The 16,691-nt window shown below is 42.0% G+C and overlaps 1 protein-coding gene across 3 annotated transcripts in view; it reads left to right on the top strand.

Moving 5' to 3' along the window:
- The window catches only part of ARMH4 (armadillo like helical domain containing 4), a 166,000-nt gene extending 156,061 nt beyond the window's left edge, over positions 1 to 9,939 (top strand). For all 3 annotated transcript variants that reach the window (XM_070249808.1, XM_070249809.1, XM_005605207.4), the window contains 2 exons: positions 2,639 to 2,773; positions 3,019 to 9,939. In XM_070249808.1, coding sequence (XP_070105909.1) covers positions 2,639 to 2,773; positions 3,019 to 3,087 — 204 coding nt within the window. In that variant the 3' untranslated portion in view covers positions 3,088 to 9,939. The remainder of the gene's footprint in view (positions 1 to 2,638; positions 2,774 to 3,018) is intronic.
- Positions 9,940 to 16,691: the final 6,752 nt, after the last annotated feature.

Here is a 16,691-nt window from a genome sequence, read left to right as displayed (position 1 = left end):
CCATTTGAGGGAGAGTTGCACATATCGTGATGCTTTTACCCCAAATACTTCAGTGTGTATTTCCTACAAATGGGAATATTCTTTTAGCAAACCGTAGAAGGGTTATCAGTTGAGTACATTTGACATCGATACTGTACTTTTATCTAATCTTCCATGCATGTTTTGGTTCTCTAATGACCCAAAATGCCTTTTAGACAAGCGTTTTTCTCCTCCAGTACGGGATCTAGTCTAGGGTCATAGAACACATTTAGTTGTCATGATTCTTTAGTTTCCTTTAATTTGGAACATTCTTATAGCCATCTTTTGTCTTTCTTGACACTGACATTTTTTAAGAATATAGACCTTTTTAAAAAAATAGAATATTCTTCATTTTAGGTTTATTGGACATTTTCTCATGGTTAGATTCAAGTTTATAAATTCTCGGTTGGAATATAGACAGGTGCGGTTGTGTGCTTCTCAGCGTGGAGGCACATGTACATCCAATAATTCTGAACAGAGAAAAGTACTAGGCAGAATTTATGACTTAAAAAATCTGTACATGCATCGTACTTGCTTTTATGTTTGCAGGAAACAAGGGGCAATTCTAAAAGAAAAGCTTATTTTTAGTTAGTTTTGGAAGAGAAATGGTTAAATTACATTTGAGGAGGCAAGGTTGGTTTGTTTCCTATCTTGTAATTTACATGTAATTTCAAAGCACAGGCAGATGCCACACAAACAGACACACAGATAAACACACACATATACAATAGGGGACAAAAAAGAGAGAAGAGAGAGAGTTATCAACTGAATTTTTGTGAAGCCTACATGATTTAAAGCTCTAGAAAAGAGAAGTCTAAATGTGTAAACAAGAAATATGGAAAGAGTAATGTATTTTGTAATATTCATGTTATTGGTGTAGGGTTAAGTTACATCGCATGAGGAGACCCACACAAATGTTGATCAAGTTGAGCTTCCAAAAGCTCAAAAACCATCCTTTGAATGTCCAGCTCTGTGAAGTCTAATCTACTGAGCTGAAAGTTGATCATATTTCAACACGTGTTTGTATTTCCAGGCACTGGGGATGGTAATTCACAAAAGATGTTCACAGTTCTGGTGAGAGCACTAAAACTTTGCTGTTGCCCAGCGATTTCCCACATGGAAAATTACAGACTTTTATAAGGCTTACATGGATCTGAGAGAACTCGAGAAAAAGTTTGGGTTTCTGCAAAGCATATTAATTTGTTGAAAAATGACTGGGCTTTGTTTCTTGGGGAAAGACACTTAGTATGCTGATGAACAATGCTATTGTTCTCAAATTAATGGAAAAATTTCCATATTCTGCCCTAACTCGACGCTCTGGAAAGCAGAACCAGTGAGTGAGCCAACTGTGTGCAAGAAGAGGGTGCAGTTTTGTAAGGTCTTGTCTGTTCCTTTGATTTGCTTCTAGAAGTGCTGGGAATGCATCACTGCCTGCATATTTCAGCACTTTTTGGAAAACTTATTCTCTGTCCTCTGTTTTTGGCTCATCTGAAAGATACAAGAAATAGTTTGTACTGTATTAGAAGTTTTCGAATTAGTCAAATAAATGAGCAGACTCATCACCCCCCCCACCAAAAAAATAATACCTGTCTAAAGTATATATTACAGCTTTTAAAATTTTTAATTGTGTATATATTTTGTCTTGATAGGCTTCTAGAAGAGGCCTTCTTGGAAGGCACACCAGTGTCATGTTGCCCCATCAAGGGTTCCAGTCAGTACCTACCCCTCTAGCCCTTAGATGTCTCATTGGCCAAGATGCAGGGATCAGCCTTAGTGCGATGGTCTGACCCTCAGCTTGGGTAGGTCCCGAGCTACTTGCACAAGCCCAGGGATGTGTGGAGATCACGCTGCTGTCTCAGACCCAGGTAGCCATAGTGACACCCTGGGGACATTGGAGACATACATGAGTTGATACCTCTGGACTCTTTTGGTCTTGTCCACTGGGCAGATGATTACTTTGTATAAATTAATTCATCCACTTTATGTGCACACTCTTTCCTCGTCTTTGTCTTTTTCTGCCTGGGCTCCAACATCTGGCATCCTTCCTCTTTCATTTCAGGTCTATCTCTTCCCTCTTGTTTCCAGAAGCTGTCACCTGTTACTCACTTGCAGGCATGTTCCTCTTTCCTTTCTTATGCAGCTGTGATCATGAGAGAAGACCACCAATGTCAAGGCTCTCCTTTTGCCCTCCAAGAAACACAATATTCCAGAGAGTACTTCAGCTCCCTTGGCCCTCAACTCAGGCTGATATTTCCAATTTGTAGCATCTAAATAGTCCTGGCATTCTCAGAAGCTTACTTCATCCGTCTTTAATCAAATTATATTTCTGTCACCAAAACCTGATGTTGACAAATGTGCATAAGCAAGTTGCTGGAGGTGCCACTAGGTCTGGCTGATTTATTTCAATACTTCTTCTAAGTATTTAAAATATCCAAAAATAGTCATACCTCTCTCTCTGTTGCCTTCTCCCTAAAAAGTAATGGTGTTCTAGGTGCTATTTTATAGCAAAGCAGACAGGAGAATTCAGTGTGTCTAAAAACCTGCTGCCATCCAGCAGAAATGAGAAACCCTGGGTGGTGGTCTGTTTAGCATTCTAATGCGTGTTTCCTTTTCTGTGCAGGCTGGCTACATGTCTGGGATGCTGGTGCCTGTAGGCGTTGGGATAGCTGGAGCCTTGTTCATCTTGGGAGCGCTCTATAGCATTAAGGTTATGAATCGCCGAAGGAGAAATGGCTTCAAAAGGCATAAAAGAAAGGTATGGAACCAACAACAGTAAAACCTAATCAGTTTCAGAACATTCTTTGCTTTTCTAAGTTGCTTAATAAAGCACACGAGGCTTAATGATGCATGAATGGTATTGACGTGCCCAGTGGTTTGGATTAGCTGCTGCAGCTGCTGCCTCGGCTCCGTTTATTAGCGTGTCTTGTAAGGGAGGCCTGTTTCTTATAGCTCAGCTCTGCCGCAGCAAGAGTTTAATGCTGTTCTATTTTCTTTCTCCAGCAGAGAGAATTCAACAGCATGCAAGATCGAGTCATGCTCTTAGCTGACAGCTCTGAAGATGAATTTTGAATTGGACTGGAGTTTAATTGGAATATTCAATGATGTTATTATTTTATTTTTTATTTTGGGTCAAAGGAAGAACAGCATCCTGCCACTTTGCGGCTGTCAGGCCATCAGTCCCATTAGCTGCTGGGTAGTAGATTTTTCTTGTACTGAGCAGAAAAGGCATGCTCTATAACTAAATGTAATATGCAGTGTTTGTTTTTATTCTGTAGTCAATTTTCCACAACCATGGGCTACAACTCATCAATATGCAGCACACATGTTGTTGAGTAGGAGTTGCTCAGTTAGGCAGAGGAAATGTTTTGTATTTTTCCACTGTGTCTTTTCCTTAGTTTAAATTTCCTGCACTAAGTATAACAATTATTGCTGCCAAGGCACGCTTGACTCCAAAATGGAAACCTCCACTAAGAATACCTTGTGATGCCTGCACGCCACCTGATTGAAGCCAGAGGCTTGTGGGCCGTGGTACACACTGCATTTGCATCAAAACCAGCAGCAGCTCAGAATGAAATCTTTTTTGTCAAGAAGATCTGTCGGCACATTAGGATTATATGTAGCTTTGTACGTATCTTGCATTACATGCTTGATTCTCCCAGTTTTATTATTTTCCACCCTCTGTTTTATTCTCATTCTTGGCAAGGGAAAAAATGCACCAGAAGTAATATATTAATTGACTGTCAGTCTTAACATAAGCTTTCTTTCTTAAATACTGTGAGTGAGTCAACAGACCCATTGATAGATTCTTACATGTTTATCGGTAAGAGCTGTTCTTTTTGTCTAACACTTGACTTTGTCAAGAAGAAATGAGGAAGAAATCAAGAAGAAAATGAGGTTAGGTAAGCTCCAAGAGCATTTACCTCTGCCGTTTGGCTCTGTGCTTGCATGGCCATAATTCTGAATTGTTCAGAGCATTGCTTTTCTACACCTGTGGTCTTGGCCATGGAATGAGTGGGCTGCCAATGATCCTTATTTGGCTTTATTAGAAAAACAGTCATTCTGTAGTAGAAGCAGGCTCAGTGGCCAGAATCCTGGCACATGATGGAACTTATGAAAAACCAGCCTCTCTCATGGCATCCTACTTTGGGGATGTTGGACTATGTTAGATCATTTCTCATTCCCCTTGGAATGTAATTCTTTGCCCTGTCTTCTGAATCTGGGTATTTGGGACTTTCAGTAAGTTGAGTGTTTGGGTGAAGACTTGGCTTGTTTCCACGGAAGGATAAAGGTTACTAATAACACTGTCCATAGTGCTTTCGACTATGGAGAACTTGTTCGCATTTATTAGAGCCTGCTCTACTCTATTCAAGGCAAGCCGCAGTTATTCCTCATGAGTGCTGGGCGAGGTGGGATGTATGTGTTTATTCTCCCGTTTGATTGGAGACAGAACTGAAGCAGAGAAGTGAAATGATTATCCAGAGTTATACCCAGGAATAATCAGGACTGGAACCCATTGGACTCAAAACCACATACCCCTATCTTCAGGTCAGTGCCCTTTCCGCATACTTTGGAGGCATTGACATTTCAGAGTCCTTCTTTAAAACCAAGGTTCTGAGGAAATAGCAACTTGGCTAAGGAACATTTCATGTGAGTTTCTGTTTTTTTGTTAAATGAGTGATAATCTTTCTAATTTCCACACAAGTTCTTTCCCCTCCCACCTCAGCTATTTCCCTTACAATCACATAAATTTAAGTGCTAGGGAATTAAAAGAGAACCTTTTCTAGAATCCGTGCTTGAATTATAGCTGGCTTACAAGAATGTTTTTATCAAATAATTTTAGGGTTTTTTTGGCCAAGAAATGTAAAGAAATGTGTGAAATTGATCAAGAGAAATGAAAAGCTCTGAACAGTCAAAATAGAAGTTAGCAATTGACAGGTAAGTTCAAGGTCAGATTTTAAAAATAGAATTCAGAACCATGACACTCATATGTAATTTGTAATTTCACGAGTAGACACTTCCTGATTTTGCATAAGGTGCATCTTCCTTTTCTCAGAGCAGCCCCTTGCTGTAAGTACTCCTGAGGGTAGGAGGAGGTGAGCGTGATGTGGCCTTGCTGTCTTTGTATTCTCAACAAGCTGTTAATAGAGAACACACAATAGGCCACTTCATTCAGTGACACATGGGTGACACTAATGGCCATGAGAGAAAGGGTTCCTCTTCTGTCCCTCATGTCTTTTTCTCTTTTCAAGAAGACAGTGCTCTTCTTTTAAACCTCTTTAGTTTTTCCTCTCCCATAAGCTGCTTCTTTCAGTAGCTGCTGGCTTAATTTACATGCAATATTTGGAGTTAATTAGTATCCCAGGGAAACAGATTCCCTTAGCAATGCCTTAGCCTTGGCTGCAACTCACAAACTGCCTCAGATGTAATCTTCCAGAAACATTTTCTTAAAGTACCTGTATCTCTTACATAGGGCAAAAAGGTTGTGGAGAAAATTTTAAAGCACAGTTTTAGAACATATTTAAAGTAGTTTCAGCACAGTCAATCAAAGATGGTTCTTTATTTTGTTATTTTTTTTAAAGGCTATGACTTAAAAGTCAAAACCTTATAGAGATATCAGAAAATAATATAGAGGAATATAGAACATTCTGAATGCCTAGTGCTTCTCTCCATGTTTCTCTAGATGGCTTCTTCAAGTGGAAGTAGAAATGAAACCCCTTGTTTGGAATCATATTCACAGCTTAAGGGAGAAGCATCAAGTCCTCCACAGGCGTCCTGATTTTGTGGCTATGAATAATCAATGTTCCTAACAGTTGCCGAAAAGCAGCTTTTGGGAACAAGATATATTATTTGGCACAGGGTTTTAGCTGCAAAGCCTTTTGGCAAGAAAAGCTTTGTTATGACCACAGGTAAATCTGAAGAGGCAAGATTAGAACTGAGGAAAAAAGTCTTTGCTTTTTAGCATATATGAAGGTATAGTTACAAGGGAAGAAATATGGGTAGAAGAAGATGGAAGAAAAATCATAATACAAGGCAGATGTAAAAATGGCACAAAACATTAGAATGTTCTAGAGGAAGTGAAAATTCTGAATGGACTGATGCTTGGAAAAATGATAAAGGCAAGCAAAGAGAAGAATGCGAGGTAGACCGTTAGCAGAAGAAGGGCTGTAAAACTACACAAATCTATTTGTCTCTGTCCTTTCCATCAAAGAAAATTACTCTGCTCTACATAGAATGGACATGGGTGGGAGGGAATTGAGGTCCAAGATTGATGAGGAGATGAAATGAAAGGTGCCTGGTTACTTCAAATGAGCTGAAACTCAGTTAAATCTCTTTCCTAATTATGTAGAGTTCAAAGGACTGAATATCGATTTCTAGGAATAAGAAATAATTTGAAGACAAATAATATTGTTCATTTAATAAAAGCCCCTTCCTTGTACATTTAGCACCCCCCAGAAGACACTCACCTCCTTTTTTGGAGGAAGCTGTTAGACTGATAAACTGGGGATGGTCTGAGGAGAGACATTAATTATTTGCTCTAATAATTATCGACCTTGGTAGTCAATATAGCTGGGAACATAATTCTGTTGCTTAAATTCTACATGCATAAAAATAATCAGCATTTATTTTATAAGCCACTGTTAGCTATGTAAATGTATTGGGGTTATCCTATTTTGGGTAATAGGTATATCTCATTCCCTATTAGCCCAAATTTCTATTATGTGAATATAGGATAGAAGGCAGGAAGGAAGGGGAAATTTCCCCCAGGAAACAGCAGCAAAAGCACAGAGAAACAAATCGTATGCTCCCTTGTTCTAATTTGTTTAAAAAGACAATATTGGGGGAAAAAACCCATCTCAAATCTTCCATAGTAAGGGAAAGATCCTACTTTCCCTCCTCAAAAAGCAGCAGGGAACAATAATACAAGTGATGATCATTAATGATGTATAATATAAATTCTCACTCTAAGATTGCACTCTCCAGATTTGAAGTTCAAGACTGATTTGCCTGAGAGGTGTTTTCTATTGTGGGATAAGGATGGAGGAGATGAGAAGGAGTAGAAACAGATGAACTGACTGCGGGGGGAGAAATCCTCTTTTTCTTCTTGAAGTTCATAGGTGTGGAAACAGAGTGCAGGCAGAATGGAAGGCAAAGGGAGCGCTCACTTGGATTATTTTATCATCTTTCAGGTAGACAGCTCGTCTGCTCTCGTCTCAAAAGACTGAACCTGGTGTCAGGTCAGGAAACTGGGATTTTTATTAACTAGTGTTCTGTGCTTCTCAATATTTTCTTCCTTATTCACAGTGAAATGAAGGATGGGACCAGTAGCATTTGAAATGCTTCTCCAATTTTAGGCCTTGCAGAACAGCCACCGAGTTTGGGCAGTTTCAGATTTTTTATGAGCAGGCAGACCAAAACACACCTAGGAAAGTACAAGTACAGTCTTCCAAAATCAGAAAGATGTTTGGATACCAGATGATTCAAGCCCTTTCTCTCCCAAAAAGGAATTTTGATACAAAACCTCCAATGATTAGTTTCCCTTATTTCCTTCTTTATGTAAGAGATAAAGGAAAGGAGACGAAACCTGAAATGGTTCAGTAATTGAATCGATCAAATCCTAAAGGTCTGTGTCAAGGGGAGTGAAGATGGCTAGAGAGTCTCTTTGGCAAACCAGGAGCACTGTGAGATTATTACTTCTTACTGAATCGGTATTTACTGAATGTCTTTTATGCGTCGGGCAGTGTGTTAAGAGCTGGGGAAGACGGATAGCAAGACACGGTCCATGACCAGAAGGAGCTTACGGACTAACAGGGAGGGAGTAAATGAGCCGTTTCATCATGGGGACGTGATGGGATCCAGAAGAGGATCCGAGCCTGCCGAGATTGGGGATGTTTCTCCAGAGCTGGTAGCATCAAACCTGAGGCCAGAGGGATGAGTAGCATTAGTCAGGTAAAGGGGAGAATGGGATGTGTGTTCCAGCCAGGGGAAGCACATGTGCAGAAGCTGGCAGTGAGAGATCATGGACAGTTCAGCAGTTCAGTGTGGCTGGAGTGCTGGGTACTCTGAGGTGGGGGGGGGGGGGGGGTTGATGGGGATGGGGGGAAGATGCAGCGTGAAATAGGAGGCTGATTCTGAAGGGTCTGCTAGGTCATGCCAAAGAATTAGGACTTCATTTTGAGAGCAGTTAGAAGTCATGGAAGGGAATGAGGCTGAGAAGATCAGGGCTGAGTTCATGGGAGACTGGACTGGCAAGATTAAAATAGGGTCAAGGATGCCAGTCAAGGGCAAGTGCAGCAATGCGGGTGAGAGATGACTGTGGCCTGGACCAAGGCTGCAGGAGTGAGTGTGGCAGGGAGGACGGGTTGCAGAGGTCTTCAGGGCCGGGAAGCAGTAGGACTCGGGGTTGGTTAGATGGGGAGATGAGGGAAAAGACGGTGGTTAAAGCTGACCAGATTTGAGGCACTTTTGAGGCCCTCGAGATATCATGGAGTCCAGTGTGTTGTCCTCTGGAGGGACTGACCCTGTGCTATCCCAGCATATCCAGCCTAGAAAAATAACCTGCAGCAATGGGCAAGAGCAGCAGTGGAGGCGAGAGATGATCGTGGCCTGCACCAAGGCTGCAGGAGTGAGTGTGGCAGGAAGGAGGGGCTCTGCAAAAACTGAATAGGCAGCTTTAACTTTCTACAGAGTGCAAGTATGTGGTCATTCTCTGTAAGTCTTGATAGCAGCTTCCAAAGATATAACTTTGAATTTAATAGAACTTCAATGAAACATCTGGGAAAACCCTCCAAATATCTTTAGGTGCTTATAGTCTGGCTTTGGCTGAGCCCTAGGTGTGACTGACTAGCTAGGATCTGGTTGATTCTCTTGATTGGTAAAGACTCATGTGAGAGTTTTTAATTCTTTGACATGAGAACCAGAGCTTGGTATCTTGTTTTCTGAGCACAAATTCAAGAGCTTCTCTCAAGGCTGGTCCCTGTGAGGATGATGTTGGGGTTTGAGGTGCAGCCTGGAGACTCGTGAGCAATGTGGGCCCCATGTCCCAGGGTTGAGTGGCTTCTGTGGCCTTTGGATAGTTGTCATGAACAATTGTCAAGAAGTTTATCTTCCTTAGCATATGAAAGATAAAGCAAGCTTTCCACAATTGCCATCACAGCACAAGGCCGGATTCTGGAGGGCTCAGGGCAACAATGTAGAATTGAGGAGATGCCGAAAAGCATAAGAGGAATACGTTATCGCTTCTGTCCCACACCTGGAGATAACCATGGTTAACATTTTGGTTTCTATTTTTCTAATCTTTTTCCTGTGGAGTTATGATGTGTTATATATACATACTTTTATTTTTACACAAAATCAGGATTATAATTTACATGCTATCTTGTTACCTCCCTGTAGCTACAATTTCTCATGGTTTTAAAAGGAATAAAGAGAAGGAAAAGAGCTTGTGAAAATCCTCAAGTTGTATTTGAATGAAGAAGCTGTTTTGTTCTCATTAAGATTTATCTGTTATTTGATTGTTCACGATGCCCAGTTACCTCAAGCCGCTTCCAGATGATGTTAAATGAAAATAGAACAGAAAGAAGAAAACTGTCCATAAACACAACGCCTGTGGGCAAACGTCATACCCTTGTGCCCTGAGGGACCGGAGAATACTTTCCTGTCTCTGCCTTTCTCGCCAAAGCAAAAATTAGAAGCTTTCGTAATTAGACAGTGAGACTGAATAACCATGAGTGTGGATAGTATGTAGTATTGTGAGACGTATTGGGCAAAAGTACACTTACTGTCATGACCTAAACTGATTAAAGGCTCGTTCAGTTCAATTTTCTTGAATCTAATTAATATGTTTTTGTCATTTATTATTATAGTGCACACATATTATCTGTATTTGATTTCACTTGGCTAAAATTAAATGAGCAGATGTTGCCTGTTGTGTCCATTGTCCCCTTCTCTCTGTCATTGTTAAAAAGAGTAAGCGCAGCTTTTCACACCCCCCCCCCTTCCCATCTTCTCCACCGGACGCTCGTCATCCAGCCTCTCTCCATCCCTCTTAGCTCCAAAGGGTCTGCAAATAAAGTGGGTACGAGCTGATGCAATAGGATTTGCCTCAGTAAATAATGTTTTTGTTACCTTAGTTTTACGTCTTTTAAGAAAAATTTTAAGTATCTGTAAAAACACTTAATGAAACCTGGTGGTCCATATGACCAAGACCTTTGCAAGCATCTCCACTAGCCCACACTCCTCCAAATTTCTTGCACAGACTAGGATATGAAATTAAATAAAGCACATGATAAAGCCCTGTGAACTTTATTCTAAAAATATTTTCTTGGGGTACGAAAGTGAATTCTTGTTCACGCGATATTATTAGATTGAAATAGGATGGAGTAAGCACTTGGCGAACAGTTTGAATCTTCACTGGGAGGACCATGCTGTTCAGGACACATTTCTGTTCAAGTTTAGGGTCCGGAGTCAGTCAAAGGCAGCTGGGAGAAAATTTTGCAAATAAATGAACTAAAGTCTTATTTATTTTTTATTATAAGCAATGAAGGTCTTTTTAAAGTTCATTTATGGGGAATTATTGCATAGGCTAATTTTAGGCTATGTAAATAAAATGTGAATTTAAAAAATCTTAGTGAAATTCACATTTATTTTTATTTGGTGATAATAAAATCTTGAACTTTTATTACATTTATTGAGCTCTGCTGCTGAATGCTGTGCTCAATGCTTTACAAGGATAAACTCACCTAATTCACATCGAAACCCAGTGTAGTGGGTCTCTAGGTCACCAGTAACTCTACTGATGGCAGATATCTCACTTGTAATAAACATCCTTGACAACAGAAACGTAAAACAGGCCCTCTAATAAATGCTTTGTTGACTGTGTTCCTTGCAGTGGAGACTACGTAGCACAGGGCTTCAGCCATGATTTTGCTTCCATTTGTAAAATATTTAATCTTTGTTGTGTTAGCTCACATTGAACATTGGCTTTGGGGCAGTGTCGTGGTCAGCCCAGGCTGCTTTAACAAGGTACTGTAGACCAGGCGGCTTAAATAATAGACTTGGTTCTGAGATCAGGGGGCCAGCATGGGTGGGTTCTGGTGAGAGGCCTTTTTCCACTTTGTAGACGGCTGCTTTCTTGCCAGACCCTCACACGGTGGAGAGAGAGACCTCTGGGTGTTTCTTCGTCTTCTTCTTCGGGCACTAATCGCATCCTGGGGACTCCACCCCCATGTCCTCATCTAAACCAAACATCTCCTGAAGGCCCCACTTTCTAATACCATCAGATTGGGGTTAGGGCTTCAACATAGGAATTTTGTGGGGACACAAACATTCAGTCCATAACAAGGCAGATAGATAATCTATCTCCCAGGTGCTCCAAGGTGAGGCCCCAGAGAGAAGAATACTGCGTATTGAGTTACAGCCGGAAGTTGCCGAATGAACACCTGTGGCCATGTGAGCACCCTGCTTCAATAGGCGGTATGCAACAGACGATCCAATTATTCAGAATTAAGTTTGTGGTTAGCCTCTATCATTTATCAGAGAAGTCGTTGGCAATTCCTTAGTAGTATTTATCACAGTGATCTGAAATAATTTTACGAACACTTGTTTGGTTCTGAAATGAAAACAAAAATATTGGTCATGTGATATTTAAGTAATGTTGTGAGAGCATCTGTCCTATTGTCACAGCCACATTTACAAAGTCGAGAATGTGCCATGTTCTTAGACAGGTGCTTTCCAGATCCATAAGCCTTCCACATACAGCTCACGACACTCAGCATTGCTTAATGTGATTTTTCTATCCCAAAGGAGAATTACATTCTCCTTGTACTTGAGCAATGCAGTACTGTGTTAAATTACACATATTAAAATAAAATCTGTGTGGCACAGGAGCTGGTCCGTGGCTGAAGACTTAGTAGAAGGTGGTTTCTTTGGGTCCATTTTTAATTTGCCTCAGTGAAGACAAAGTGCGTTCTATCCAGAGACATTTCTGCAGAGGGCAGTAGAAAAATAGGGATTGTTTCTGTGCTTCTCAACGTGGGTGTGTGTGTGTGTGGGTGGGTGAGAGAGAGAGAGAGTGTGTGAGTACGTGAGAGAGAAAGCTAAGTGGCCACATCCTTCTTGCAACAGCAGTCAGTTCTGCACAGGCTTCCACCGGTTTGTGCAGCAATAACCTGATAGCATCTCATTTCTGGCACACACCCCTACCTCCACTTCCTGCCTGGCTTTGCTCTGATGTCATGGTGTCAGTTGCCGTGGGGCCTCACTTGGCATTCACACATGTACAACTGGAAATGCAGGGGAGCTAACCCTGTGGGCCTTAACCAGTGGGGATGGAAGCTGATGGATAAATGCTCCCACCATTTGTCGCTCATATAGCCAGTTCTCAGGTTCATGAGCCTCCTCAGAATGCTCCTTATGATGGAGCACTGGTTGTCCATTGCAGTGCACCTTGAAAATTCATCTTTGTATTGGCTATCTTCCTTTCCTGTTTCACTCCCGCCTCATGCAAGACTTTGCCTCAGGCTCTGCTTTCGGGGAACCCAGGCTCCAATAGTCGAGACTAGAATTTTGGAACAGGATGATGCACTGGTCAGAGATCATAAGGACCCTGTTATTGGTGGTAGGTGCAGTGGTGATATCTGGTCAGCGTTATCTGAATTACTGAGACTCTTACCTGTGGCACATTGGGATGCAGTGCAGGCAGAAGGCAAAGTATTGAGTTGTGTGGTGGCTGTGGTCCTTAAACAGATGGGAGCTATGGTGGTTTCAAGGATGTGTTTTCAGACTGCTTTGGAAGCTTCAAAAAAAGAAAATGAAATTGTCAGGCCCAGGTCACATAATTATCAACATAGGAATGTTGTGAAAGCCGGAGATGACACTACGGCAGTGTTTCAGGAGACTTTCCTCTATGGATTGTGCTGAAATTCTGATACTCAAGGTCACCCTCCAAGCAAGCAACCTAGACCAGCCAGGATGCTGGCCAAGAGCGAGAGAAGTCTAAAATGGGGGACGGAGGAGGGGGATGAAGAATATCATTGTGGTCTTGGGATCAGTTGCAACAGCAGCGACTGTCTTTGCAGAGATTATGGCTGGCTGCCTGCTTGAAGGGGACTGTGACAGAGTCAACTTAAAGGGAGGTGCAAACAAGTGCAAGAAATGGATTGTGTCAGGACCTCCCGTGCAACACTCCAGATCCTTTTGCTCATGCCACTGCTGTGGTCACCAGATCTGTGCAGGCTTCACTCAGCTTGGCATGAGTCAGCCTGACAGAGATGAGCCTTGTGCTGTGGCCCTCTCATTTACCTGATGCTGCAGTGTCCTGACACCATGCCACAGAACCAGATTAATGCTCAGACGTGCACAACTCACAAGTGTCGGGGAGTTGACATCTGTGGGGCCACCTTTGACCGATGGAGATGAGGAGTGATGGATAAATACTTTCCTCTTTCCTCTCTCAGGAAGACAGTTTTGAGTTGCAATTTATAAGGCTCTTCAGAAATCGAGGGGGGGTGGGAGCTAGTCACCCACAGCAGTGGTCAACTTGATGTGCACCCTTGATAATCCTTTCCTTCCGTCACTCTTCCAGCCTGTACTCCTGTTTCCTTGAGCACATTTTCAAACAAAGCACTGCATGTAAGCCTTTGTCTCATGCTCTGTTTTTGGGAGAACCCAGATTAAGTCAGTGAGAGAGAACAGACAAGTTGGGGGTACAAAGCGAGGGAAGAGACTGTTATCTGGTATTAAACTGCGGGAGTATTTTGGGACATGAGAGCCCAGTTTAGTACTATGATACCTCTAATAATGAAGATGACACATTTAGGCCCCACACTTCCATGTTAGGAACTGTAACCAGAGGATATAGCAATTTCAGAGTGGGGAGGATCCTTGGATCTCATTTTTAGCCTAACTCCTTTATTTTAAAGAAAAGGAAGTTTGGGCTCGGTTATATTCCAGTACATCTGATAAAGGGCACTTTACACTATATCAAACCATTTAGTACTAACCACAGGAATGATGGATATTCCTCAAAGGTAAAGTTAAATATCTAAGAGTCTTGAAGACAAAGGGACAGGCAAAACAGGGTTAGGACAAAGTTGAAGGCTGACTACGTTCAGAATGTATAGGGGACAGGATATCTTAGGGATATTCCAGCAGGTACGTTTCTCCTGGGACTTGTTAAATTTTGGGCCACGAAAGTAGGGAACTAATGCATTCTGCATGCCAAGCGTGTGACATATTTAGGCATGTGAGGTGGGTAGTTTTATTTCCATGTTATAGATCAGGAAGTTGAGACTCAGGGAAGTTAAAGACTTTCTAAGATGAGTTGTAACCCAAGCACTTTGGATTGTATTCTCTTCCTTCACCTCGCCATATTTGCTCTGCCAAAGAGGGGACCCAGTTTCCTACATCCTCAGCAGAATTTATAGGCAGCCTTGCCGGGGCTGTAAGCAGAGTCCATCAGAAGTAGGAAGAGATCACTGATCATTCCTTGGGGTCCCTCCACCACGAAGCTCCTATAAAAGGAATAGCTCAATTTTACCTTCAAGGCCAATTTAACATGCCTAGTTTCTACATTTTCCTTCTTACTCCTGGCTAAAAGTTTCTGCTGGATTGCTGGTGATAACTTGGAAACAATTTCAAGGAAACAGAGAAGATAGTTCCCACCTAAAGTGAAAACAATTTTTTAGCAGGCACAGTAGTTTTATGAATCAAAGTTGGTGAAAGTATTTTTACCAATCAATGGCAAAGATTTTTATGACATTCTTAAGTGCTTTTGATAAGGGATTCATTCATCCATTCAATATACTTCTATTTTTTGAGTGCCTAGAGCTGTGCTGTTCAATATAGTATGAAGTAGCCACACACAGCTATGTAAACTTAATTAAAAGAAATTAAAATTTAGAATTCAATTTCCCAGTCGTACAAGCCTCATTTCAAGTGCCCAGAGAGTCACATTTGTCTAGTGGCTACCATATTGGATAGAATGGATAAAGAACATCTCCAACATCACAGGAAGTTCTGTTGGACAGTTCTGGCCGTGCTGGGCACACTGTTAAGCTCTGGGGATATTGCAAATAAATGAAATGATAGTAGATGGTAATTAGTGTTAGAAAGGAAATAGTGTGCTGGGATAAAGAACATTAGGTGGCCCCTACTTTGTATAATGAGGTCACCTAGAGATGTGAAGAAGCCAGTGGCACAGCATTCAAGGCCGAGGGAACAACAGGTACAAATGTCTTAAGAGCTCTCCATGTTTCAGGGAAGTGGAGTAAAGAGAGTCTGAGGGTGGGCTGGCCCCATGGCCTAGTGGTTGGGTTTTGCGTGCTCTGCTTTGGCAGCCCCGGTTTGGTTCCCAGGTGCAGACCTACACCACTTGTTGCTGGCCATGCTGTGCTGGCCACCCACATACAAAATTGAGGAAGATTGTCACGGATGTTAGCTCTGGGCGAATCTTCCTCAGCAAAAAATAAAAAAGAGTCTGAGGTCTTTGGATGTCTGGGGGAGAAAACTGGCCATCAAAGGATACCATACACTGGGGGCTGGCCCGTGGCTGAGTGGTTAAGTTCGGGTGCTTTGCCTTCGGTGGCCCAGGGTTTCACTGGTTTGGATCCTGGGCGTGGACATGGCACCACTCATCAGGCCATGTTGAGGTGGCATCCCACATGCCACAACTAGGAGGACCCACAACTAAAGATGTGCAACTGTGTACTGAGGAGATTGGGGGAGAAAAAGCAGGGGAAAAAAAAAAAAAGATTGGCAACAGTTGTTAGCTCAAGTGCCAATCTTTACAAAAAAAAAAAAAAAGGATACCGTACAATGAGATTTGTGAGGGCACAGCTTCATAACAATATTTGAGAACAGTGGTTGTTAAACTTTAGTGCTTTAGAATCACCTGAGGGCTTCTTAAAACACAGATGGCTGATTCTACCTCCCCGCCCCCGCCCCCGCCCCAGTCACTGATTCCGTAGGCCAGGGTGGAACCTGAGAATATGCATTTCTAACTAGTTCCCAGGTGATGCTGATGCTGCTGGTCTGGGGACCACACTTTGAGAACCACTGATTTGGGAGATGAAGAAATGAAAGCTCAAAAAGATGACATCACTAGCGTGAGTCCCACAGCCAGTTAGTGGAAGAGACAGAAAAGGCAGAGAAGGAAAGAGACAAGAGGGCAAGACAGTGGAAAGTTTGAGAGAGTTCTTAAACATGTCTTGTGTGCCTTCACTGGGAGGGGACAGACGGAAGCTGTGTGCTCAGGAACTTTTGACGTGCTTCAAATGGTAGGCAAATTGGAGCTCACCTTGGCATGATTTGTAAGGATATTTGTTTTAATATGGCTCATTTCAAAGGTGCTTCTTTCCCTCCTGATTTATTAATCAAGAACACACTGGATACTGAAGTAAGTATAGACATGTGTCACTAAACGATGGGGACACTTCTGAGAAGTGCATTGTTAGACGATTACACTGTTGTGCGATCATTATAGAGTGTACTTACAGAAACCTAGACGGTATAGCCTACAGTATACACACCTAGGCTGTATGGTACTAACTTTATGGGACCACTGTCATACATGTGGTCCATTAATGGAAGCATCGTTAGGCGGCGCACGACTGTATATGCTTGACTCAGCTGACCTTAGACTTCGCCACATTTCTTTAAAATGATCATATAGAAAA

The sequence above is a fragment of the Equus caballus genome, chromosome 24, assembly GCF_041296265.1.
Source record: "Equus caballus isolate H_3958 breed thoroughbred chromosome 24, TB-T2T, whole genome shotgun sequence".
NCBI lineage: Eukaryota > Metazoa > Chordata > Mammalia > Perissodactyla > Equidae > Equus > Equus caballus.
This window is presented reverse-complemented; position numbering and strand designations above follow the sequence as displayed.